Source organism: Mus musculus, chromosome 12 (assembly GCF_000001635.26).
Source record: "Mus musculus strain C57BL/6J chromosome 12, GRCm38.p6 C57BL/6J".
Taxonomy (NCBI): Eukaryota; Metazoa; Chordata; class Mammalia; order Rodentia; family Muridae; genus Mus; species Mus musculus.
This window is the reverse complement of record NC_000078.6, coordinates 83,132,784-83,156,640: the sequence shown is the minus strand read 5'-3', so window position 1 is coordinate 83,156,640 and position 23,857 is coordinate 83,132,784. Positions and strand designations below refer to the sequence as shown.

Here is a 23,857-nt window from a genome sequence, read left to right as displayed (position 1 = left end):
TGATCTGGTTGGTGAAGCCTAGTAGGGTACTCAATAGACCTGCTGATTGATGAATTGATGGATAATGGGCAGAGCTAATAAACGAACAAGAGCTTAGAGCTGGCAGGGTACATGGCTGTGTCATCTGGCTTAGCTCTGTATGGAGGGACAGTCAGCCTAGCTGAGGCGCCTGATGACATGGATAAAGGCCTGTCCAGAAATGGAATTGCCCCAGAAGCTGTCATTAAGCCTGTATCTATTCCCCTTCATTTTCTTTTCTCTTTCCTTTTCTTCATTTTTCCATTATCTTAAAAATAATCACAAATGCAAATACACACACACACACACACACACACACACACACACACAATCTTTCCCATCAACAACCTTATCTCAGTCTTCAGATACACTAAACTCAGCCTGCAGCAACCTATGTTTATACTAGGCTAAAGATTTTCCAATCAGCTTTAAAAAAATCTTTGAGAGTTCCTGTGTCAGTCGTGTGTGTGTGTGTGTGTGTGTGTGTCTGTCTGTCTGTCTGTCTGTCTGTCTGTGCATGCAGATTTAAGTATATGTGGAGTTAAGAGGTGTCTTTCCTGAGGAGGCACCTGTTCACCTCTTTTGAGACACAGTTTCTTATTGGCCTAGAACTCACCTAGGTAGCCCAGGCTAGCTGGCCAGGGAGCACCAGGTATCCACCTCTGCCCATCCCTGGTGCTAGAATTATAAACACACCCAGCTTTTTACATAGGTACTGGGTGTCAAACTCAGCTTCTCATGCCTGTGTGGCAAGTACGTTATGACCATAACCATCTTCCCAGCCCATTCCTATGCCAGTCTCAGAATCTCTAAAAGGACAGCCAGTCATTTACAGCAAGGACAGTACCACAGTGCCCTTAGAAGTCAAACACTAGCTTCTAAGGCCTCCTTTCCGGGCTAGCTCTCACTCTCCAGGTTACCCTTTCTCACACGAAGCAGGGAACATTTGTGTCCCTTTTGATTCATTTGGGAATGTGCCTTCTCAGTATAGGAATAAAGGCAAGAATCATAGGATAGAGTATAGACTCCTTTTCTGGAAAAACATGAGTCTAAGGGCCCTCTGGGACAACAATCTCACTTCCTGTCACCTTTGTTTGTCACATGAAAGGTGCAGCCTCTTGCTGCAGTGACCACACACTCAATCTAGATTTTCTTCCCCTTCCTCCTTTCCTCTACCAGCATCACAAATTAAACATTGTATACTCAGATACCTGATGCTATACATGGCACATGTGAAAAAAACAAAACAAAACAAGACACCAAACCACTAAATCTGAACAAAAATGTGTGTTAAGAACTCAAAGACAAAGAAGGTAAGGTTTACCAGTTGTCCAAACCCTTATTGTAGTTCCACCTTCATTAGTGAGGTCATTTTGGCTGCAGAGGGGCTGTGGGTTAAAGCAGGCTAGAGAATTTTTTTCCCCCCTGGAGGATTGTTCTGAGTAATTTTAACCCTGAGGCACCCCCACCCTTCACCTTTCCCAGCTCTAGAGAAAGAGCCTGGTTGGATTTGGAAGCGATAATTAATCTCTTCCTGCCAGAACTGAGCCTCATAGTTCTGACTCCAAGGACCTGTCACCAGCCTGCAAATGGCGACCCCCTCCCCTTCTTCCCACATCTCTTCATCTCTGGGAACATCAGGTAGGCAGCTACCCAGTCCAGGAGCTGCTCCTGAGATCAGTACCTGCCTTTCAGCATCCAGGTGGTAGGATGTGGCCTTTTGGTCCCTCTCTTACTGCTGAGCTCACACATTTACCAAATGCCAGTTTTGATGCTAAAGATGGAGGTCAGGAGGGCTTGGGATGGCTTGGAAAAAAATTCTGCTCAGCTGAGATGATGGTATAGCTGCAATCCACCTACCACGCCATCACCCAAGTGAGTGAGGCTGGGCTCTTGGCTTCAAGGAACTTAATCACACAGGAAGCAGGCAGGGCTGGATGCCTGGCCAGGAGCTTTAGGGTAAGAAATCATGAGATTCCCCCCTGGCTCAAAAGCAGCATGCCTTCTGAAGAGGAGAGACTCCTGTGGTGTTCAGGGATCAAAGTGAAATCCTAGAGGCAAAGCTATCTGTTCTGAGGTGAGCTGCCCCAGAAGCTATGCCCAGTAGGCTTGCAGGCTGCTTCAGGCACTTGCTTTACCCGGAGAGCCCCCCTCCTGAACCCTCTAGGGGTCTCTCATCCCTCTCCTTTTATTTCCCCCATCTCTGATTCCAGCAGGGGTGATTCTGAAGGAAGGGGAGTGGTGAGTTTGCTCACGCTTGGCACTTGTAGAGTTACAGAGGCAGCAGTGTTTCGGGGTGTGAACGTGTGGTGTGCCTCAGTTCCGGTCAGTAGGGATCGGATTGTGGTGCCAGAGAACAGCAGCCAGCTCAGCCTGAGGCCTTGGCGTAGCTGAGTGAAGCAGCAGAGAATGTTTGAAAATGCTATTAGCAGGCAGCCTTTGTCCGAATGAGAAAAATGTACAATGATTAAGGACTGAACTGCGGAAGGTACATTCCAGAGACACCAAAGCTTTGCACACAGACAAAGCACCTTTCACCTTCCACACACTTGGCAAAAGTGTAGCCCAGGAGAACTTGGGATGCTTAAATCTCCCAGACCAGGGACTCAATGCTTGGTTTGCAAACACCCACACATTCAGCACCCCCTGTCCCCAGTGGATGATTTCATCTCTGTGGCCTTTGAGATGGCTAGAAACCTGGTAGAAGGTGTTACGGGATCCTTTGTTTCTGGAAGAAAATGCACAAAAGGCATAGCTAGCTGTCTTTTGTGCGGTGCTGGAGGAAGAACCAACATGCTGCTGGACATGCCGAGGCTCTGGGCATCACACCTCTACATAGTAACCAACAAAGCATGCATGACCCAATGACCGAGAACTTATGCCATTTACTTACCTGGGAGACCGGGGCTAAGAAACTCATTGGTTGAGTGGAGAGCTGTGGTTCATGGAAATCTCGGGAGGTCAGAGAGCATACTGGGGGCAGCAGGGCAAATACATAGGTTCTTAGGGTAGGAGAAGCCCTTTGCATATAAGGGAATATGGACACTTGAGCTGATAGAATCCCCTGGCTGATTTTCTCAGTTGCTCTAAGACTGAAGTTAGAAGCCTGCAGAATATATCAAATAGAAATCTAGGCTGTAAGTGGGATTTGTCTGCTCCCGGGAGAGAGGAGTGGCACTGGGTGGGGGAGAGCATGAGGGACTTTGTAGGGTGATGGGTTGTAGGTTACAAGGGAGTATGCATTTGTCAAATTCATTGAACCCTGTATTTCAGATCTGTGCGTTTTATCGTATGCAATCACAATTCAAGGGAGAAACCGTAAGAAATAAGATGTGTGTGTGTGTGTGTGTGTGTGAGAGAGAGAGAGAGAGAGAGAGAGAGAGAGAGAAAGAGAGAGAGAGAGAGAGAGAGAGAGAGAGAGAGAGAGAGAGAGAGAGAGAGAGAGAGAGAGAAGACAATCTACCTATCTCATCACTGCCTGGGAGTTTCCACTCCTGATTCTTTGTTAGTTGTTCAGTTCATCTTTGCCTTTCTAGAAACTGACTGCTCCCTCCTCCCACCTGGGAGAAAGTCAGATTCTTCTGGGCAGGACTAATTTGGGGCGCTATTTCTAGCTTCCATTGATCCCAGCTGAACCCCTTGGTGTGACACACAGGCATTTTTCATCCTTGCTAATGAAAAGTAGTGTTCTGCCAGATTGGGCACACCACTCCGAGATGGGCTGTCCTTTCAAGGACTGGGAAGGTCATCTATGAGTCGGTGATGCTCACGTTTATAGAGGATGGACATATATAGAATTACAGGCTCAGGGGAGGGAGCTGGGTGGGCCAAGGAGAATGGTCAGAAACCCCTCAGCCGGATGCAAAGGGATGGGTCCAGGTGAGGGGTTGGCAGAGTGGGAGAAGCAGAAGGTCTGTCTAGCTTTATCAGGCCTTTCTTTCCCTGAGCATCAGAACCCCTGGTGTCCTCCCTCCCCCTGCATGAATAAGGCAAAATGATCGATTTGGATAGGAAGTATGAGGGATTCCATGAAATCTTCTTTCCCAAAGATATTTGAGAGTGTAGTGGGGGAGAGAGAGCGACTTCTTGAGATGGTTCATGTGTCTGAGAAACTCTGGCATGGGATGGTAGAAGAACCTGTACTTAGAATAACTTCAAAGTATCTTCAACTCCCCCACCTTTTCGCTGCTTGTTCTGACTTTGTAAGCAAAATGGGGCTGAAGAAATAGAAAGCACAGACAAAGGACAGGCTGGGCTGCATCCACGATGGAGCCAGACAGAGTGGCACCGGAAGGAAGAGGACATTTCTGGACTGTTTCACCCTGCCACAGAGAGTCAGGCAGGTAGGAACCCCGTGGCAAGACCCATCCCTGGTGGCCAATTCTTCCACTGAGTTGTTGTTTTTTTTTTTTTTTTAACTCTTTCTGGTGTTGAAGAATATTTTAATTTGTTTAAAAATATTCTTTCTATCTGAGTATTCTATAAGATGGTACATCACAAAGATATATCTGTATGGTTTGGTGCCTACAGATTTGTGGCAGTGGTGGGTAGACACACCAGAAGAAGCCATCTCTGTGCCTTTTGAGTGATCCTGTAGAGACCCCAAGAAGAACAGAAGCAGATGTGGTATTGGCTTTTCTGAGGTGGGTCAGGCAAAGTCAACTTGCTCCCTTTAGAAATGACCCCATTTCTATGTCATCACAGACCAACTGCCCAATTTGGGATATCCCTGACAGACTCTGGAACCCTCCCTGAATGGTGTTCATGGACTCTGACTCCTGCCTCTCATCAAAAGCATCACTTAGGATGATTTTGCACGTGCAGAGCTAACCGTCAACTGTCAGTGAGCCATGGGAGACCTTCTTCCATGTAACCTCCAGCTGCATAGAGTCCAATCTGGAACCAGGCAAGGATGCCAGGGAAGATGAGGGCTCAATAGCTGAGCCCTGGCCTGGTGGCAGAATGCCCAGACATGGACTCTCTGGCTTCCTTTCCAAGTTGTGGATTTTTATCTCCCCTGCTGCTCCTCCTCCTCTGCAGTAGAAACTGCTCCCCATGACCCCAGACTTCAGGGAGGGCCTTCTGGTCTCTTCTCCTCACTCCACTGGAGCAACCTGCCCTTTCCACTCTCAGCTTGCAAGAACTTCTTGATGGTCTTGGGAGAGGAGGGGAGAGAAGAGGGCATTTTGATTGCAAAGCCCCTCAGTAGCATACCTGCCTGAGGCCTGCACAATGTCTGCCTCGTGCTTTGACTTCTCCTCCTCCCTAAGCTCTGGTTTACTCCAAATTAGGCAAAGGCCAAAGACTCAAGAAAACAGGGGCACAGCTATGTTGCTATGGGCAGCAACTGGATGCTCCTCTTTTTCAACAGGGAAGCTCACGTAATCCTTAACTACAACTCCAGGGTACATGCAGAGGAAGCTTAATAATCTGATATTATGGACAAGTCAGCAGAATTCACTTGCTTGGCACTATGAGATTCTCCAGAGGATCTGTGAAGACTTCAACGCCGGCTACCTAAAGGCACTTTTCTCTTGCAAACACACACTCATCGGCTGCTGTCCCTAATGATGATATCTGCTAAGTCAGAGCTTAGCGGGCAAGAAGTCAACTTCCTGATTTGCCGCTTGCCCTCTTCTGCCCACCCAAAGCAGAGTACTTCATGAACACCAATGTGTGTTCCTGTGTTGGAGGCACGCGAAGAGAAGGTAGTTCATTTCCCTTTCCTCTCTACCGCCTTGGCTGCAGTTCAGCATCTTATGAGACAGACACCTGGGCATTCTAACCCTGAAGAGGAGCACGTTAAGCAGTCTTGTCAGGACTCACCTGGATTGGACCTTGGGCCACTGAAATTCCTAGCTTCAGAGGACCTTCCTACTTGTCTTTCCCTACAGATTCTTTTCTCATATAGGGATATGAGGGTTTGGGCTTTCCTGATGATTCAGTCCTGGGCTTGCAAAGGACAGGTTCTGAAAGCTTTATCTGGGAGAGGGGACCTAAGGAGACTGTGGCTGGGTCTGAAAGTATCTACAAAGCTGTTAGGAAGTGGGTACCCAGAGACATGCTGCAAGCATCCATACCTAGGACAATCCGGGACAAACAATTCATATTGGCAATATCTCCGGGATGCTCAACTCCTTGTTTCTTAGGAAGAAGGAAAAAAAAAAAAAAAACCCTAGATGCCAAAAACAGGAATACCAAGAAATGTGTGCCACTGACTGTCTGTGGGACCAATACATGAGAATAGGAGTAGTGGGCAGGCAGACAGACAGATAGACAGATAGACAGATCATCTCTGCTGGATTGGGGAACACTGTCTATGCAGAAGGATCCCCAAGGTTAGAGAGAGTAGAGTCACTGGGATCACTCACCCACTGCTGGAAGGAAGCCACCTCGGGGGTGAAACGCGGCGGCCATTCTGACTCTGCGCCAGCAGCACTAGGCAATTGTGTTTGGGGGGGGGGGAGGGGAAGGGAAGTGAAGAATAACTTATCCAGCGGAAACCGTGAAGACCTGTGGCTTTAGAGGTGCCCCTACCCAGATACACATACAGCTGTGACAGGCATGCAGTCCATGCACAGGCACATGCAGGCCTGCAGCATACGGTGACACGTGAGCCAGATACTGATCACCTTGGTGTGTATCAAAAAGGAGGCGCATGCACCTGTGCACACACCTGTGCACAGGGATATACAGCCGTGCGCACATATGTGCATGTTCACAGGGCAGACATTCACGTAAGCATCTCATGCAAGATACATAAGCAGCTATGAGGTTAATGGTAGAGATTTTTATATCAGCTCCCAGCCATGCCAACCTTTGACAACAGTGCAAACCTGAAAGTGTTTGCCTTTACACACACACACACACACACACACACTCCAAATTCTCCTCAGGAAACTCCATTTCTGTCACCCCTGTTTCTTCCAATGCTACAAGCACACCCCAGGGACCTGGTTTATGGAGATATTTGAGAGCATTCCCTGCCACTTGCTTCTGAGTCTTTTAAGAGCCTTGCTGTGTAATAAGTGCTTAAAAAATAGAAACCTCTGTTTATCTGGCAGATGGAGCAACTGGCCTTGGTGAGGTTGTGTTGTTCTGGGTAGCTCCAAACTGAGAGATGAGTTGCCCTGGATATGTGGCTGTGTGGCATGAGGACTATGCTGAGAGAACTGGACTTTACAGGCTTCTTGTAGACAAAGCCAGTCCTGGTCTGTGTCTGGAGGCATCTTAAAGTCCTGAGTCTCTGTGGAAGCCAAGAGGCCAAGTCTGGGCAACACGGTCAACATTTTACCTATGGCCCTTCCCATTTCTTGCTCTTGTGTGGATGAGACTCATAGCCCCAAGACTTCCTGGGAAGTCCTTAAGAGCTATAAGAAATAGACACTGTAGTCCCTCTCCATTCCCCAGCAAAGCAGAGGAGCTGAGTTAAGTTTAAAGGAGGGCAGAAATAATGGCTCCCATACATTGAGTTGTTATCGTGGTCACCATTGTAGTAAATGTACCTTGCCCATAGCATCACTTCCACCCTCTCAACTATAAAGTCAATACAGAAATACCTACCTCACAGAACTCTGTTGCAAATGACATAAGGTGGTAAATGGAGAACTAAGGATGTGTTTCATGAAAAATAGTACCAAATGGTTGTCAAACACGTAGGCTGCCAATGGTGTGCTCTGTTAATTTCACACCTCACCAATTACTATCCTCCCTCCTTTATGATGGGGGAAACTGAGAATCAGAGGATCTTCTCATGATCATCTAACCCAGGGATAGAGTTGGAGGAGAACAGATGTCCATCCCAAGCTATGCCCAGCGTCAGGTAGTTGACACTATGAGTTCTCAGGAAATAGCAGCTGGCACTAATTCTATTCTCATGTACTGCTGACCTCTGCTCTGTGAGGCAGGATTTGTTTTACCCGTCAGGTCCATGAGTGACCTTGCCAGGCTCTTACACCAATGTCAGGATGAATGGGGATTCCATTTTGACTGCCTGCTTTTGACTCACTTCCTTCTCTGAATTCCTGTGAGCTCTAAAGGGGCATGGCTCTCAGTGGGGAGAAACTTGCAGGTCATCTGTGGCAGGGATGACAACGCAAGTGGGGACATCTTGCGGCCAAGCTTTTGACATTCAATTCTAGATAGTTGGTACAGCTTAGTCACAACACAGCTGCACTGTCTGGTTAGGGACACAAACCAGGGTTACCAGCTAGGAGCAGGAACAGTCTGGAGGGTTCAGAGAAGCCAGGTGAGAGGGGCCACTCAAAGATACACTTCTGCTGGCAAGATGCACCTCACCAGGCAGTCCTTGTTGTCTCTGGAGAGAATGGCCATAAAGGGGAGCCTGACACTAACCCTAGAGGAAGCTACTGAAGGGCAGGGCAGGGCTTCCCTGGTGGTTACCACCCAAGTCATACTCCTTGGTGGGCTTTCTCATGATGTCCTATGGACCTAGGAATTAGTCAAGAAAGCTATGATTGAGCACAAGCAAATGATGGGGTCTGAAGCTCTGTATCATTACCAAGAAAACCTCCACAGAGTATATGACCTCTGGTCATGATCACCCACATAGGATAATGGTTGCCTCTTTTTATGGATGCTCTGGAACCTTATAGCAGGGAAAATTCTGACTGCTACTTTTACTGTAGATAGCAGGGTTATGTTTTTGCTTCTTGCTGGACAGTCTGTGATAAGACATGGACGTTCTGTGAGAGCCTACTCTTTGGGAAAGAGGTGAAGGTCAGAGGCACATGGATAAATCCAGAACCTAGCCACCACCAACTCTTGTCTGAGCTTTCTTCCATGTTAAAAAAAAAATCTTGTTAAAACTTCGCTGACTTTACCAGGATCGCCATGTTTAATGAGAGGCCTCGATGAATTTGAAAGCAAAGCTGAAGAGAGGGGAAAAGTCATGAGCTGTAATCACCATAATTACACAATCTCACGATGAGTTGAAAGCAGGCCCTGGAGAAGCCCCAGAGAGGAAGGAGTGTCATCTGCAATACGGTGGCTCTTAGGACAGCTGAAAAGAATGTGACACAAAACCCTTCCTTCCTTTCTTCCTTCCTCCCTCCCTCCCTCCCTCCCTCCCTCCCTCCCTCCCTCTATTCCTTCCTTCCTTCCTTCCTTCCTTCCTTCCTTCCTTCCTTCCTTCCTTCCTTCCTCAGAGCCCAGTCTAAGATGAGCCCCCTAGGCAGGACACGGGAGGAGGGGTGTACAGGGAGGGCACCCCTTTTCTGGTCTGAGCAAAGCCCTTGGGGGCACCCTAGGGATTAGCTTCATTACCTATAATCTGCCGCAGCATTGGGTAAAAGATGAATTTCTTTTCTGCTTTCAACAAAATACCCATCCTGGTTGGAATTATGGCAAGACATGCTTTTTCCAGCCCAAGGCCAGGATGCTCAATGCTCTATACTGTGCCCAACCCCCTGTGTCAACGAATGCTTGTGTCCTTTTCTGGCTGACCTCCTTTCAGGCATACAGGGAAGAGAGCCCTGTTGCCCAAGGCTTAGCTGCAGCTGCAGCAGCAGCAGCCACAAATGGTCAAGGTCAGGGAAGGGAGAGGCACAGCTGATGTGTGCAGGGCAGACATTCTCTTGAGTTTCCCTTGCTTCCTGTGTGTCACCCTTTACTTATTATTTTCCCATGGCAGATTCCCGGATCCCTCTTCTCCAGTCTTAGCAAACTCCCTCCTTATATCTCACTCACATTTCCTACAACCGGTAGACCACGGAATTAAACCTGGCGAGATCCCTTAAGAGGTATTTAATGTGGTTTAGAATCCCAGCTGGAAGACATTTTGGAATTCAGTGCAGAAAGCGCCTCTGCAATGCTCCTAACCATGGCATTTCTAAATGCTCTCAGTGAGGCTTACACCATGGCTGGGAAGCTGCTGCTGCCAGAATATTCTCCAGTAGAGTGGCCCTCCCCATGTCTTCTATCCACCCCTTCTCCTTTACCCTTTGGGAACATCAAGATGGGTTCATTTATTCTGGGAAACAAAGATGAACATCAGGTTTGCTTGAGGCCAAACATCTTTATCTACTCCTGTCTCCTTTGACTTGACCTTCACAGACCCTTTCTTTCTGGGATTTCTTCCGGCTTATCAAAGCCCTGGATAAGATATGGAGAGTAGCACGAAGATGCCCAGAGCAACACAAGGCAAGGAGCACTCCTCAAGGCAAGGGGAACTCCTCAAGGCAAGGAGCACTCCTCAAGACAGGGAGCACACCTCAAGGCAGGCCTTTTGACCTTCTCCATTGCTGATACGACAGCCTCAAACTAGAAATGACAATCACAGAGGGTGGGCAGGAGGAGTAGGCATTATTTTCAATCTTTGGGTTGAAATCTCACCAGCAATAGTTTCTCTCTCTCTCTCTCTCTCTCTCTCTCTCTCTCTCTCTCTCTCTCTCTCTCTCTCTCTCTCTCTCTCTCCCCTGTACTAGGGTTGCCGTTGTCAGGCTCACCCAGGAAAAGAAGGACGGGAGTGTTCCTGCCAAATGTTAAGCCAATGAGGTCTGTTCCTGTTTGGGACTGTGTGCTGTTGTTGCTAGGGCTACAAGGACTTGGTCACAATGAAGAGGTTTGGAAGATCCGCTGCTGTTTGGGCCTGCCTTGCAACCCCTTAACCACCCTTCTCTCCTTAGTTTTAGGAAAGACACCTAAGCACTGACAGTTCCTCTGTGTTGAGCTTGCTCCCCTCTCCTTCAGTATCCCAGGCAGCCATTTGCTTTTAAGCAGTGTCCTGTAGTCTGTTCCTACAATGCATACATCATAGCTGTGCCTTCCTTCTAGGACACTGTGCTTTCTTCGCTCTGTTGCAACCTGGGAAATTCACTTGCTGCTTTAATGAAACCTACCATCTTGTTTTCACAGTGGCTTTTTTGGGGGTGGGGTGGGAGTAGGGGTTGGGGGAGAAGAACTGAGGGTCTTCCTGGCAGTTCTCTGATCTTAAGTTCTTTACTTCTCTTTCGATGCTCCTGTTTTGATAACAGATAGAAACGAGTCTCCTTGACCTTGACCTAGGAAGCCTTGTCCTCTTTCCAGGACCTGTAAGCCTGGTAATGCCTGGAGGTGGCTCTCTGCTCTGTCTTCTGGCAGCATTGGGGCAGACTTGTTCCCTAAAGAGGCATGTGCAGTCTCTTGAGTGGCCCCTCTCTCCTGCAGTGCAGGGTCCTAGCTCACCTTTACCCTTTGCCTGATGACTGGACAGATGGCAGCCCATGAAGTTCCCATGTGACTGCATGGGGACATGTGCCAGAGTCAGCTACACAGTGACAAGAAAGGCTGAAACCGCACAACCCCACCATCCACTGCTAAAGTGAGATCTCCTTCACTCCTGGGGGTGGCCAGGAGGCAACAGGATGGCAAAGGGCTCAGGTCACCTCCCAAAATAGATCCCTGCCTGGCACATACACACAGTCTGCCCCCAGCCTGCCTCTCCAGGAGACTGGCAAGGATGTGATCTGGATCGAAATCAGCTGTCGTAAACACACAGCTGAGCCCTTCTGCCTCTGAGGACTTGGATTTTCAGTTGACTGCATGGTACTCTGGGGTCTGGGAAAGGCAGGAACAGTGGTGTAGGGACCAAGGGGAGGCAGGGAGTAGCCATCCCAGAGACTTGCTCAGTCCCATGTCTTACAAGATTTTCTGAATGGGTGCTGGTAGCCAGGGCATTTTTTGGGTGATTTCAGCTGTCAGATTGAATCATTAGTTGCAATGACTAGGGTTCTGGTGGCAGGGTCTAGGGATGACTAATCTCCCCAAAATGACAATGAAATTTGATATAAAGACAAAATAGAACAGAGCAAAACAAAAGAAACCCCTCCTTGCCCCCAGACCCTGATGTGGAGATAGGTTCACTGGGGTGCCTTCCCTGTTTTCCAACAGCCAGGCTGATTCAATTGCTTCATGGTTTATAGTTTATGAAAATTAGACTTCTATATTCTCATTTTGATAGCTACAGACTGTATGCTTTACCATACTTCCCATGGGCCAGAATAGAAAGAGGACTGAGACTAAAGCAGGCACTGCCTGGTACTGACTGTAACTGCGACATCGTTGTCTCTCAAACCCTCTTACTCATCTCTGAGAGTGTTTAGAGTCAGATCCAGGGCCCCCAAGTGAAGCACAAAGTGTTGTAACTCGGGGTGTCATTAATGACTCCCAGAGGGTCATTTTTTGTCCTGTCCTGTAGCAGCAACCCTGGGCCCACTGTACCGCACAGCTGACCTGGACAGCCTGCTCCTGACACTTGCCACTGGGCGTCCCGACCAGAAGGGTGGAACTGCTGAGCTGGCAAGGCAAGATGGTACCATTCCTTGTTCTCTGTGATCTCCCCCCCTGCCTTCCTGGTACTCAGTGCAGGAGTGAGCCCTGGATTGTGGAAGGACCTGTCTGTCCTATAAGCCAGGAAGCCTATGACTTCAGCCTTGCTGCTTGTGTCTGTCAACACTTCTGACTCCATGATACCCACCATTTATCCCTCAACCTCCAAGGCTGGCAGATATGTCTGAATCAGGTAGCTATGGGGCAAAATAGCAGCTCCTTTTTCTCAGGAAGTCCCAGCGTGGAGAGAAGCACTCACCTGCAGAACACTCCCAGATGGACAGGAGTACTAGAGATTAACCAGTCCAAACTATTATACAGGGAAGCTGGGGGAGAGGGTAACAGGTCTCAGAGAGGGCTAGTTATTTGCCAGGGATCACACAGCTAGGCACTAGCTACTCTGCACTGGGGACTCCCAGGTGACATTGAGGCTGCTGTGGGGCAGCAGGCCTTCACTGTTCCCTACCTACCTATTAGGACACGAGTCTCTAGTCAGGGCATCTCTAGGGTTGGACAGATGGGAGAGGCTGGCTCTAATATCTGAAGCACAGTGGTTTCAAAAAGACCTAAGGACTGTTTGCCATCAAAGCCAATCCCATGTAAGATGTTTCAGCCAACTGTCTCTAGCTGCAGACCTGAAAAGGTTCTCTGACTAAGGTCCAGGCCTTCTGGGACTCTGCTGAATCTAAATGTCTAAAGACTCATTCTACCAGGCTGTTGCTCAAGAAATGCTGAGGCAGAGGGATTAGGGAACAACCTTGAGAGAAGAAGGTGATGCCACTGGGTCAGTTACTCTGTTTTCCCTAAGCCTTTTTGAAAGCTCCAGCCTTCTAATTCTAGCCTGGAACTGGATTCATGTCGAGCAGAGTCCAGTGAGGTGCTGAGTCCTGCTTCCAGCAGGTTTTCTCTAGATCTCTGTGGAGGAGGGAGGGGACTGAGGAGTGACAGCTGGCTCCCTGGGCTTCATCTCCATCTGACTTCCTCCACCCCACCCTGCATATCTTGACAGGCAGCACAAAACGAATGGAAAGCCCAAAGCAGAGATGCCACTGGTCATGTGCCAAGGAGCCCTCTGCTTCTAGCCCTTCCTGATAGCGTTTACAGAATATCACAGCAAAGATGCCCTTACACATCTCCTAGGGGTGTGTGGAAACCCACTCCTCACCTCTCTCCTCTGCAGCCTCCTGCATCTGCTCAGGTACCTGTTTTCTGTCTTTGCAGCTCAGAACTAGAGCGGATAGAACTCTCAAGGGTTAGCTGGAGCTTTAATAGGGAAGGTAAAGAGAAATGGTTTACAACCACATTGAGGCTACCACTTCTCTTAGTTTAAATGCCATCATACTTTGGGGTGTCTTTCCTGCTACTGTGTACAAGGGACAAGGGACAAGAGACTTTCTCCTCCCCAGCTCAGAGTTCACACCAAATGGCTTCAGCTGCCATCCAAAGGAGAATATGACATTGCTGTTGCTACTTGGTGAGGGCCTCTTTGTTTCCTCTCACTGGCCCTGCCTCCCAGAAGCCCCTGATCCTCTGCCAGAGTCATGCCCAGAGGAGGCCCCAGCCTCCTGTCAGCGCTCAATGCTAAGCCCTAAGTGGACAAGCAAGAGAGAGAGAGAGAGAGAGAGAGAGAGAGAGAGAGAGAGAGAAAGTGACGAGAGACTTTCAATTCTATCCACCCATTCCTCCTCCCTGCCATCTCTTAACCACAAAACCAGGAAGACAGCAGATTCTGGCAGGCTAGCAGGAACTAAGCAGTGGAGAATAGTCCTTCTTTAGGGACAACCTTCTTCCCCATGGCTTCCCACCAGAGAATCCTGTAGAAGGTGACACAAAAGAGGCAGCCCACAAGGATCACTGGGTGTTTCCTAATGTGGATTTTGAATGTTGTAGCCATTGAAGAAAGGAGGGTGTATAGAGAGAAAGACTAGGGAAAGCTGGGTTGAGTTCAGAAAGGGACGTAAAACTGTGTACTTCTCTTATAGAGGACTTGAGTTTAGCCCTCCAGTACCCACATCTGATGGCTCACAACCATCTATGTCTCTGAGTTCAAGGGATCTGGCCCTCTTGTTTGGACTACATGGGCATCTATACTCACATACTCCTCATTAATAACATAAATAAAAAAATAAAATAAAAACTATTAAGACAAAGATAGCCAACCAAGCATTCATGCTGGCCACTGCAACCTGGACTGGTTCTCAGTTGATATATGATATATTAAGAATGTTTGGGAAAATATACAATCACCAATCCCAGATACTTTTGTGGGCCAACATGTGCTTGCTGACAGAAGCCTGTTATAATTGTCTCCTGAGAGGCTCCACCAGTACCTGACAAATACAGAGGTAGATGCTCACAGCCTACTATTGAACTGAACAGAGGGTCCCCAATGAAGGAGCTAGAGAAAGGACCCAAGGAGCTGAAGGAGTTTGCAGTCCCATAGAAGGAACAACAATATGAACTAACCAGTACCTCCAGAGATTCCAGGGACTAAACCACCAATCAAAGAGTACACATGGTGTGACTCATGGCTCTAGCTGCATATATAGCAGAGGATAGCTTAGTCGGTCATCAATGGGAGGAGAGGCCCTTGGTCTTGTGATGGTTCTATGCCCCAGTGTAGGGGAATGCCAGGGCCAGGAAGCAGGAGTGGATGGGTTGATGAGCAGGGGGAGGGGAGAAGGGATATGGGATTTCAGAGGGAAAACCAGGAAAAGGGATAACATTTGAAATGTAAATAAAGAAAATATATAATGAAAGAAAAAGAAAAGAAAAAAGAATGTTTGGGAAGACCCAGGTACATCTACTTAGCCAAGACCCATTTTTGCCTGGCTTGGCATACATGCCCCTTATCTTGGAGTACAGACTCTCTCATCTTCCTGCTGCTCAGAGCACACTTCTCACACGAAGTCCCTAATATACTGTGTTCTGGGCAATCCTGGGTTTGTCTGTGCCTTCTTTGGTCTCTCAGCACCTTCCACCTTTGATGGCTAGCTCTGGGATTCTAGACTTTCCCTTTGGCACGAGCCCATGTTTGAAAGCCTTGAAAAGTTGCTGTGTATTATAGTCCTTTCTGAAGACAGAGCTCTTTGAACAAGGGCCACTGCTTACAGTAATGGGTAATTAATCATACACGGGTGTCTGAGAGTCAAGTGGCGGCTGAGATGACCGATGCCTGGGATGTGAATGGCCAGAGGGGTACACATGCAGCTGGGCCCACCAGAGGGAGTCCCGCTTTCCACTCCAAGTTAAAGCACATGGGGGTTAGCTGCAGCCCACTGAAAACTTTCATTCACATTTGATTCTGAACCTCGGCCTTTGCCAGCAGATAAACAGGGTTTTAGGTAAGCTCTCTAGTTCCAATTTGCCATATAGCATGATGTTTGGCATAATACCCTCCATATTTTTCTGGTACATCAAAGTCTCAGGTGACTTAAAATGAAGCTTCCACTGGAGGGAGGGAAGGCCTCCCAGCACTGCTTCTGTCGATGGCCAGGCCCCTCTGCTCTCTAAAAGCAGAGCCTTACATGCAGGCCCCTCTGCTCTCTAAAAGCAGAGCCTTACATGCCTCTATGAAATACTCAACCACTCCCAAGGAAGTGATGTTTTTGGTCTTCGACAGGCAGCCCCTCCATGTCATGGCATGCTCTTAGACTTGGAGAGAATGGACAGCTTCTCTCTGAGGATGTCACTCCTTTATGAAGGAACAAAGGAACATTGCCATGCTCTAGGGGAGAGTCCCAGTCCTGATAAAACTCCAACTGACTAGGCTATCCAGCTGCTTGAATAAGACCCACTGCCCATTGATTAATCCTAAATGGCAGGCAATACCATGCCCTTGTTCTTCCCTACCAATTCTCCATCAGTAGTGAATATGGATAGTCTGTTCATTGATCAATGACATGGGAATGATACTAAACCAGCCCTTCACTTTGTTAGTGGTGAGTGGACAGCACAGGAAACACTAGCAAATCTTCTTCTGGAGAAGTTGAATGCTTCCTGTCTATCAGTCGTATTCAGAAAACGGTACCAAATTGCACGGCATATTGGTTGGCTGGTTATGTTTGATTACAATACTGGAATGTTGAGTCCGAGTTCTTGGGCTCCCAGTTCGAGTAGCCTTATGAGACAGATGATATCTCTACAGCCATGTTCATGTCCCCAGACTTAGCTCCACCTGGGGCGGGGTGGGGTTTGGGGTGTTACTCAGCACACAAAGAGCATGGAGGGGTCAGTGGCTATCCATGGTCATCATGGAACCAGGAAGCCTGAATCACCACCTAGTGGAGACTTCCCTTCATGAAAGAAACTCAGAGAATTGTTTTAAAGTCTTTGAACCTTTGGTCTACAAATGCCTAAGTCTCAGGAGCTTGGGTTACTTCTCTGCTTCCCGACGGCCTCTCTGCATCTACATGGCTTGGCAGATGTATGGAGGGGCAGATGCTTTCCTGTTCCACGTGTGTTAACAGACCGTAGAGATCCACTGAGCTAACAGCACTTCTGAGGGCAAGGGACATCCACTGATGCTCCTTGGAGCTTCACTGAGACCATCTTTCCCCATCCCGATATCCACTTCTCATGGAAGGCAACCTGAAGATGTTTGCACATCTTGTCCAAGTACCAGGCCTCCTCTCTTATAGCTCAGTCCCCACAGTCTACCAGATGAGCATCCACAGGGCTGTCAGAGTTCAGTTTTCCCATAAAGAAAACTCTACCCTTTTTCTCAATTTGCACCTGAGAGTCCCAATGGCCTCTACAGCATGTTCTTTTTTTTGTCAACTCAATTCTAAACCTCCTTCATCTATAGCATCTAGGGCTCAGCTCAATGTAGAAAGATCTCCCCGCCCCGACTTTCTATAAAGCAATTGTGGGGTAGAAGAGGTTCCATAGACCTGGCCTCTGACTATGCACCTTCATGACCACATGATCATAGCAGACCAGCTGTTAGGACAAGGGGCTAACAGGTCTCACAGTCTGCATCCCCCACCCTGCCCCCAGTGGTGGCTTAGCTTTTGATATTGGAATACAAAAATCCCATTTGTGCTGGCTTGTCTTTTTCCTGATCTCCTCTCTCCTTTTTTATTTCTTTTCCTCTTCCTCAACCTTTTGTTTTCTTTTTTAAAAAAATTTTTTATTAGGTATTTTCCTCGTTTGCATTTTCAATGCTATCCCAAAGGTCCCCCATATCCACCCCCCAATCCCCTACCCACCCACTCCCCCTTTTTGGCCCTGGCGTTCCCCTGTACTGGGGCATATAAAGTTTGCGTGTCCAATGGGCCTCTCTTTGCAGTGATGGCCGACTAGGCCATCTTTTGATACATATGCAGCTAGAGTCAAGAGCTCCGGGGTACTGGTTAGTTCATATTGTTGTTCCACCTATAGGGTTGCAGTTCCCTTTAGCTCCTTGGGTAATATCTCTAGCTCCAACCTTTTATTTTCCAATCAGCTTTTGCATTGCCTCTTCTATGAAGAAGGAGAGGAGTGTCTAATTTTTAATGGCCATCTCCCTGAGGTGTTGTGATGTATACATTTGGTGAATTCAAAAATTATGTTTTAATGCTGTTAAAATGCGTCCCGCTATAACAGAAAAATAGCTAGGTGGTTTTCAACCCAGGATTTCTTAGACTATTTAAAAAGGATTCAAGGGTACTAATGATACAGTAGTCATGTTATACAAGGACTTTGCCCTTCAACAGAGGTAGAGAAACAAGGCAAGTTAGCATCAGTGGACCCCACTCTTTGGGAAAGGGGAATGTGGCCAGTTCTGTGTGCTCTCCCAACTGCTATCTTGGTTGTTGCTGGTTTGACATTAACACTACAGGCAGGGCCCCAAGAACTCAGTGGTTCCTTTTAGTCCAGTCAGTGTGTATTGAGGCTTGGAAAGTAGAGGTGGTTCTGCCCTATGCTATGATAGGTCATAGTATAGAATCTTATGGTATAGATTCCATAGTGGTCTCATGGAGTGCTCTTACCTGGCTGAGCTTTGTGTGAGTCCCTGGCTCTCTAAGCTGCTGTGTAAAGGGGAAAGACCATTTCCCTGCAGGGGCAGTGACCCTGTATCCAGTTTTCACTCATTGTTAGAATCAGAGCCCGAGAAGATTTTTAAAACCTTGGCCTTGGAAAGTGCTTGATACAACTATATCGACTCTCACCAACTATCTTCCTCTCTAGGTCACACTGTACCAATGAGGCTGACAAGGGACCTTAAGGGCTATGGGTACTCATGCAGAGGCCACTGACACACACATACGAGCTAGACCACATTGCCACAACCCATGCAGCACAGCTGCTCTCTGCACACAGCAAAAGCCGTCTACGCAGCAGCGACAGCAGCTTGCACGACCCATACTAACACAACTACTGTCGGGGTTCACAGAGGGACATTTGGATTTTCTTTTCTTTTCTTTTCTTTTCTTTTTTTTTCTTTTTTCTTTTTTAAATGAATGGTAATTCTCAGCCAATTTGGTTCATGGTTTGTTTCATGGCCTTCTCCCCAGGCTGCTGTAGAAGGTGCACAGCTGGCTCAGCCCCAGGAGCAGTAAGGTCCCATCCTCCTCAGAGCCTTGAAAAGAGGCCACAGGGTCCAACCTATGGCTGGGCTCATGGCTGGGCCTTGAGCTGTGAACCTTCTGCAGAGGGGGCTGCTTGCTCTTTTTTTTTTTTTTTTTTTTTGCAATTCCATCCCTGGAAGAGAAGCTGCAGACACTTGCAAAAGAAAAGGGGTGAGTGGGGGGAGGGGAAGCACTGGATCCCCCTCCCGCCCCAAAGAAGACGACAACCAAAAAGGGGGAGGGGGGAAGACTTGTAAAATCAAAAGCAAAAGAAATGTGGAGGGCAGACAACCAGCTGAACTTACCACACTGCGGGTGAACTTTTCTAGGGAAGTCCTACGACCTTGCTCACTTTCTGGCTTTAGGGGGAGAAAACAAAAAAAGGGTAGGGAGAAAAATACAGGGAAAAAAGTTCTTCAGCTTACATGTGATTTCTAAACAGCAGCAGCCACAGCTAAAGAACAAAACACAAAAGCCAAATGCGGCCAAATGGGAAAAGAGAAGCAGCCAGAGCTGTTGGCAGAGCTGATGAAGGGTCGGAAACAGCCCAGGAGACCCACACTGCCTCTCTGGAGCCCAGGGGAGGGAAAGGCGGGAGTGGACTTCTTGAAGGGCCATGGGTGGTACCATAGAGCCTTTGCTTTCTGTAGGGCCTTCCCTGGTTGCTATTCAAGGTGATCTATGCTCTGAAGCTGCAGCCTGGGAGGCTGTGGCCAGGAGGTCCCTGGGCAACCATATGGGACTCCAAGTAGTGACACAGAACAGACTGGCTCTGAGGACTGTCCGTGTATGATGGTGGAGGGATGCTGACGGGATGTCTGGAAGCAGTGGAGTCCTTGGATTCATCCTCGAGTGTGGCTCAGGGCTGTTTTCTCTCTAGGAATTTTTTTTTTTTCTGTTTAGAGGAACATTTGCTAACTTCAATGACGTCCTCATGATTTTCTGTGTCCTGAGAGCAAGGAGAGTCTACTCAAGTCCTTTGCAGTGACAAAGTCTCCGAGGCCTCAGGTAAGGACAAGCTATTCTCTGAGCAGAAAATATTCTCTTGGTTCCCAAGTGGTGGCACTTCTAAGTTATATGCAGGGTACATTCCAGGAACCTCTGGAGCCTCCCTGGCTAACTGTTAAAGTTCAAGGAGCAGAGGCAAGAGAAGGCAAAAGCCTGGAATGTTCTATAGGCCCCACAGGAGGAATTGAGGTGTGTGTGTGTGTGTGTGTGTGTGTGTGTGTGTGTGTGTGTGTGTGTGTGTGCCTGATCCTTTCCCCAAGTTTCCTACTTGGAAAGAACAGAATTCTATCCCAAATACCCACTAGCTTAACTTAGAGTCCCGTTTCAGGTCCTGAGCCCAAGGCTGGGAAATTCAGAGGACACACACAGTAGTGTGGACACACACTCTCACCCACACACACACACATACACACAGAGTGAATACTTGCAACTCGGGAACTGAAGAAGCAGCTAGGTGTGCCTGTGGGTCTGGAATGTGCTAGAAGCAGAGGGGTCTGGCAAAGGCAGTTGTCCTTGGCATCCACCCATGCCCTCTGCTGACTCAGCCAGCTCCGGAAAGACAGATAGGAAGTTGTAGAAGGAAAACACACAACACAAATGACACATGTCCATAGGGTTTAGATGGGCTTTCATCTCATATTTGACCTTCAGGATCCGTGTCTGGCCCAAATCCACTCTGCTACGGAGATGGCAAAGCTCAGTGCTCACCCTAAAGGTATCAGATGGTAGCTACTGAGACAAGTCAAGCCCGTTCCAGGTCTAGAATTCTGGAGCTGACATCCTTATTCCCTAGCCATCTAGTTGGGTCTCCTTTGAGCTGCTGTAGAATCCCAGCATCACAACATCATCCCTGTCTATCAAAATCCAGATCCCTCACCCTTAGAATCTAGTTCTCCAGAGCAGTTACCCTCTCCTCCGAAGATAGCAGAAGAGAGCAAGAGTTGGGGAAGAGAGAACTAAAGGCTGAGCTCCTGGACTCGACCAGGCATGACTCTAGGCCTAAAATGGAGGCCAATTCTTACCCTACCTCTGTGGTTGGAGGTCGGAAATCTCACACACCCTTCTGTAAACTGGGTATTGCTATCACAGGGTGAGCACCACTGGAATCAGAAGATGCTCTGGGCCTTCCTGAAGGTGCTGAGTATCAAATCTGATGCCCAGAGACTCTCAGGAAGACATGGATGGGAAAGCACCACTATTGAAAAGAGATCAGCCAGTGCTCGGGCTTTGTGCTGTAAGAGCATCCCTTAATTGGAGGGCTCAGGGATAACTGTGATGCCCTTCATTTGTAACTTTTCTCAGGGAGGGGTTAATTCCTTCCCACACTCCACTGACCTCCTGAAGGCTGTGCTGTTGGGAGGATCTACAAACTCAGCTGGTTCAGCCCACTTCCTGGATTGAAGTGATTCTTCCATTTGCGTTCACACCCATGGGGAGACGAAATGCTTTTGACCCAAAGGTTTACATAGGTAGGCACAGATTGATGAAATTGTTAGAGCCATAAGTGTCCCCTAAACATGGTCAGTTTAGGGGGCTTGAGCCTCAAGAAATAAGAAATGCTTTGTTTGAATTTCTCCCCTGAGATTTGGGGTATAAGTACTCCAAGTCCATAACCTTGATCTTTTTTTTCCAGTGCTTAAATAGTGGGTACCAGAGTCACTGTGTGTGGAAGCCTCAGCCTCCCTCTACTAGAATCCATCCTCCAACAAGGGAATTGGCAAAAGACTAGTTTTCACATTCTCTAACCCAGGGTCTATATTCAAAGGAAGGGCTTGGGAACCACCAGAGCTGAACTTTTGACAACAGACCTTCCAGAACTCCTTTCATCTTTCCCAGAGTCTTGGGAGTTCTTCTGATGGTTGTCTAAGAACAGGAAGGTGGACATAGATGTTCTTCGGGACTCTGGAGTTACATGGCACCAACCAGATAGGCAGACAGGCAAACATGAGGTACAGTTGCCAATACACAGAGAAGGATGTGGGGTTGAGAGGCGATCTGACAGAAAGCCTGTGGGTGGACAAGTGTGTGCTTGGGTACAGGGATTGAAGACCTGGTGTGAAGAAGAAAGGTGTGTGTGTGTGTGTGTGTGTGTGTGTGTGTGTGTGTGTGTGTGTGTGTGTGCATGTGCGCGCACGCATATGTATGCAGTAAGATTGGAAGTGGTAGATTGGGAGCTGAAAGTGGACAGAGGATTGGCAGGCTCTCCAGACCCATGAGCCCCCTCTTGTCTTTCCCTTTCCTAGCCCCATGTACCATTCTATATTCCTTCTCTCCAGAAATCCAGCTAAATTTGGCCCTGTTCTAGGGACCCTCACCACCTGCATGCTGAGGGCTTTAGGGTTCTGTGAACCAAGACTCCAAGGGCTGTAAGAGCCATGATTTAATTTCAAGTGGAAGAGGAGGAAGTGGCTGGAATGTAGTTACTTCCTGGTTCAAAGAAGAAGAACTTTAGAGGCAACAGTGCTGTAAGGAGAGACCCATGGCCAATCTTGGCGATTATTTGGATAGCTAAAAGATCCCCTTAACATCGACAAGACCTTTCTTTCCCAGGACGGGGTTGGGTTCGTTTGCTCCCTTTCTAGTCTGGCTAAAGAGGGAAGGACTGTTGAGAGTGACTAGAGGAAACTGGCAGTGAAAGTCTCTCTGGTATCCTAAGAGATTTGCTTGGGTCACTGCCAACCTGACTTTCTGGAGCTGAGCTACTTTGGCAATGATATCTGGTCACACTCCTCTCACTACAGGCAAAACAGGCAGGCAGAGGCCCGGAGACACTAAGGCAGACTGCATATCCTGTATATCAGGGGAAGGGGGACATCTGGAACTGTAACCTTCCTCACTGTTTACGATCGGAGGGTAGCAGACAGAGGAGGGGAGAGAAGAAAGGAAAAAAATAAATAAAACCCAAGGGATGATATTCTCATTTCACACCAGCAGCAAGCAGCAGCAAGAGTCGACAGTGCTAAGAAAGGCAAGCTCGCCCTTCCCAAGATACCTTCTTCTTGGCCAGCAACAGATCCTGGTAAGCGTTGGACCGTAGGAAGCGGGCATAGCTGTCACTCTTCATCAGCTTGTAGATGTGCTCCTGGAGATGGAGGGGAGTAGAGAGACAGAGAAGGAACCATCAGTTGAAGCTAAAGGAAACTGCAACCCAACTGACCTGGGGGTGGGTGGGCAAAGGAACCTAGGAATGTTTGAATGGAGTGAGGAAAACTTGCCATGTGTCCCACCTCGCCCACATCTCATGTAAACCAAGAGATAAAGAAACAAACAAAATGGTATTTTTCTCTCACAAAGCAAGAGATCCTTGAGGTTCATGTCTCAAAGGATTTGTTCAGGTCTGGGTGTCATGTTGGGGTATTTAATGGTTATAGCCACAATAACTAACAGCAATTGGAAGAAATAAACTACTGGTATACACTCAAACTAGGGAGAATCTCAAGGGAATTAGGATGAATGAAAAACTTGGCCCTCACTTGTACTATATGATTCCATTGATAGAATATTCTTAAAAGGATGGATTAGAGAAATAGATTAGTAATGGCCAGAGGTTAGGGATGGGAGAAATGGGTGGTTATAAGGCAACAGGAAGGATCTTTGTGGTGATGGGTGGTTCCGAATCTTGACACATGTACACAGGTGATACAGGTGTGAAGGATGGAGTACACATGAATACATGTACAACTGGTAAACCCAAATGAAATCAAAGGATGCTGCTACACCGTTACAATGAATGCAGTAGTCTGCTACAGGTTCTCAAGATGCTGCCATGAGGGAGTTGAATAAACAAGTCCATCTCTCTATTCTTTAACAACTTTCTGGTATCTACAAGTATCTCTAAATAACAAGTCCAACTTTAAAAATAGCCAAAAGAGTCTGAGGAGATGGCTCAGTGGGTAAGAGTTCTTGCTGTGCAAACATGAGGACCTGGGTTTGAACTCCCAGCACCCATGTGA

At 47.8% G+C, this 23,857-nt stretch overlaps 1 protein-coding gene and 1 long non-coding RNA gene across 12 annotated transcripts in view; one reads left to right on the top strand and one right to left on the bottom strand.

Annotated features, from left to right (window-relative positions):
- Rgs6 (regulator of G-protein signaling 6) overlaps positions 1 to 23,857 on the bottom strand; it is a 545,511-nt gene that overhangs the window by 5,421 nt on the left and 516,233 nt on the right. For 6 of the 9 annotated variants that reach the window (XM_011244133.3, XM_011244137.3, XM_011244135.3 and 3 more), the window contains 3 exons: positions 22,897 to 22,986; positions 19,202 to 19,255; positions 6,390 to 6,456 (listed from right to left, as the gene is read on the bottom strand). In XM_011244133.3, the coding sequence (XP_011242435.1) occupies positions 6,390 to 6,456; positions 19,202 to 19,255; positions 22,897 to 22,986 (211 nt within the window). The remainder of the gene's footprint in view (positions 1 to 6,389; positions 6,457 to 19,201; positions 19,256 to 22,896; positions 22,987 to 23,857) is intronic. The other 3 variants (NM_015812.4, NM_001282061.2, NM_001310478.2) reach the window with 2 other exon arrangements.
- On the top strand, positions 2,028 to 22,920 carry Gm51988. 3 transcript variants are annotated; one of them, XR_003950211.1, is made up of 3 exons: positions 2,028 to 2,095; positions 19,800 to 19,904; positions 22,836 to 22,914. It is a non-coding gene; the product is annotated as a predicted gene, 51988 (long non-coding RNA). The 3 variants fall into 3 exon arrangements; XR_003950212.1 differs by lacking the exon at positions 2,028 to 2,095 and adding an exon at positions 11,846 to 13,543 and having other exon boundaries at positions 22,839 to 22,920; XR_003950210.1 differs by lacking the exon at positions 2,028 to 2,095 and adding an exon at positions 11,846 to 13,543.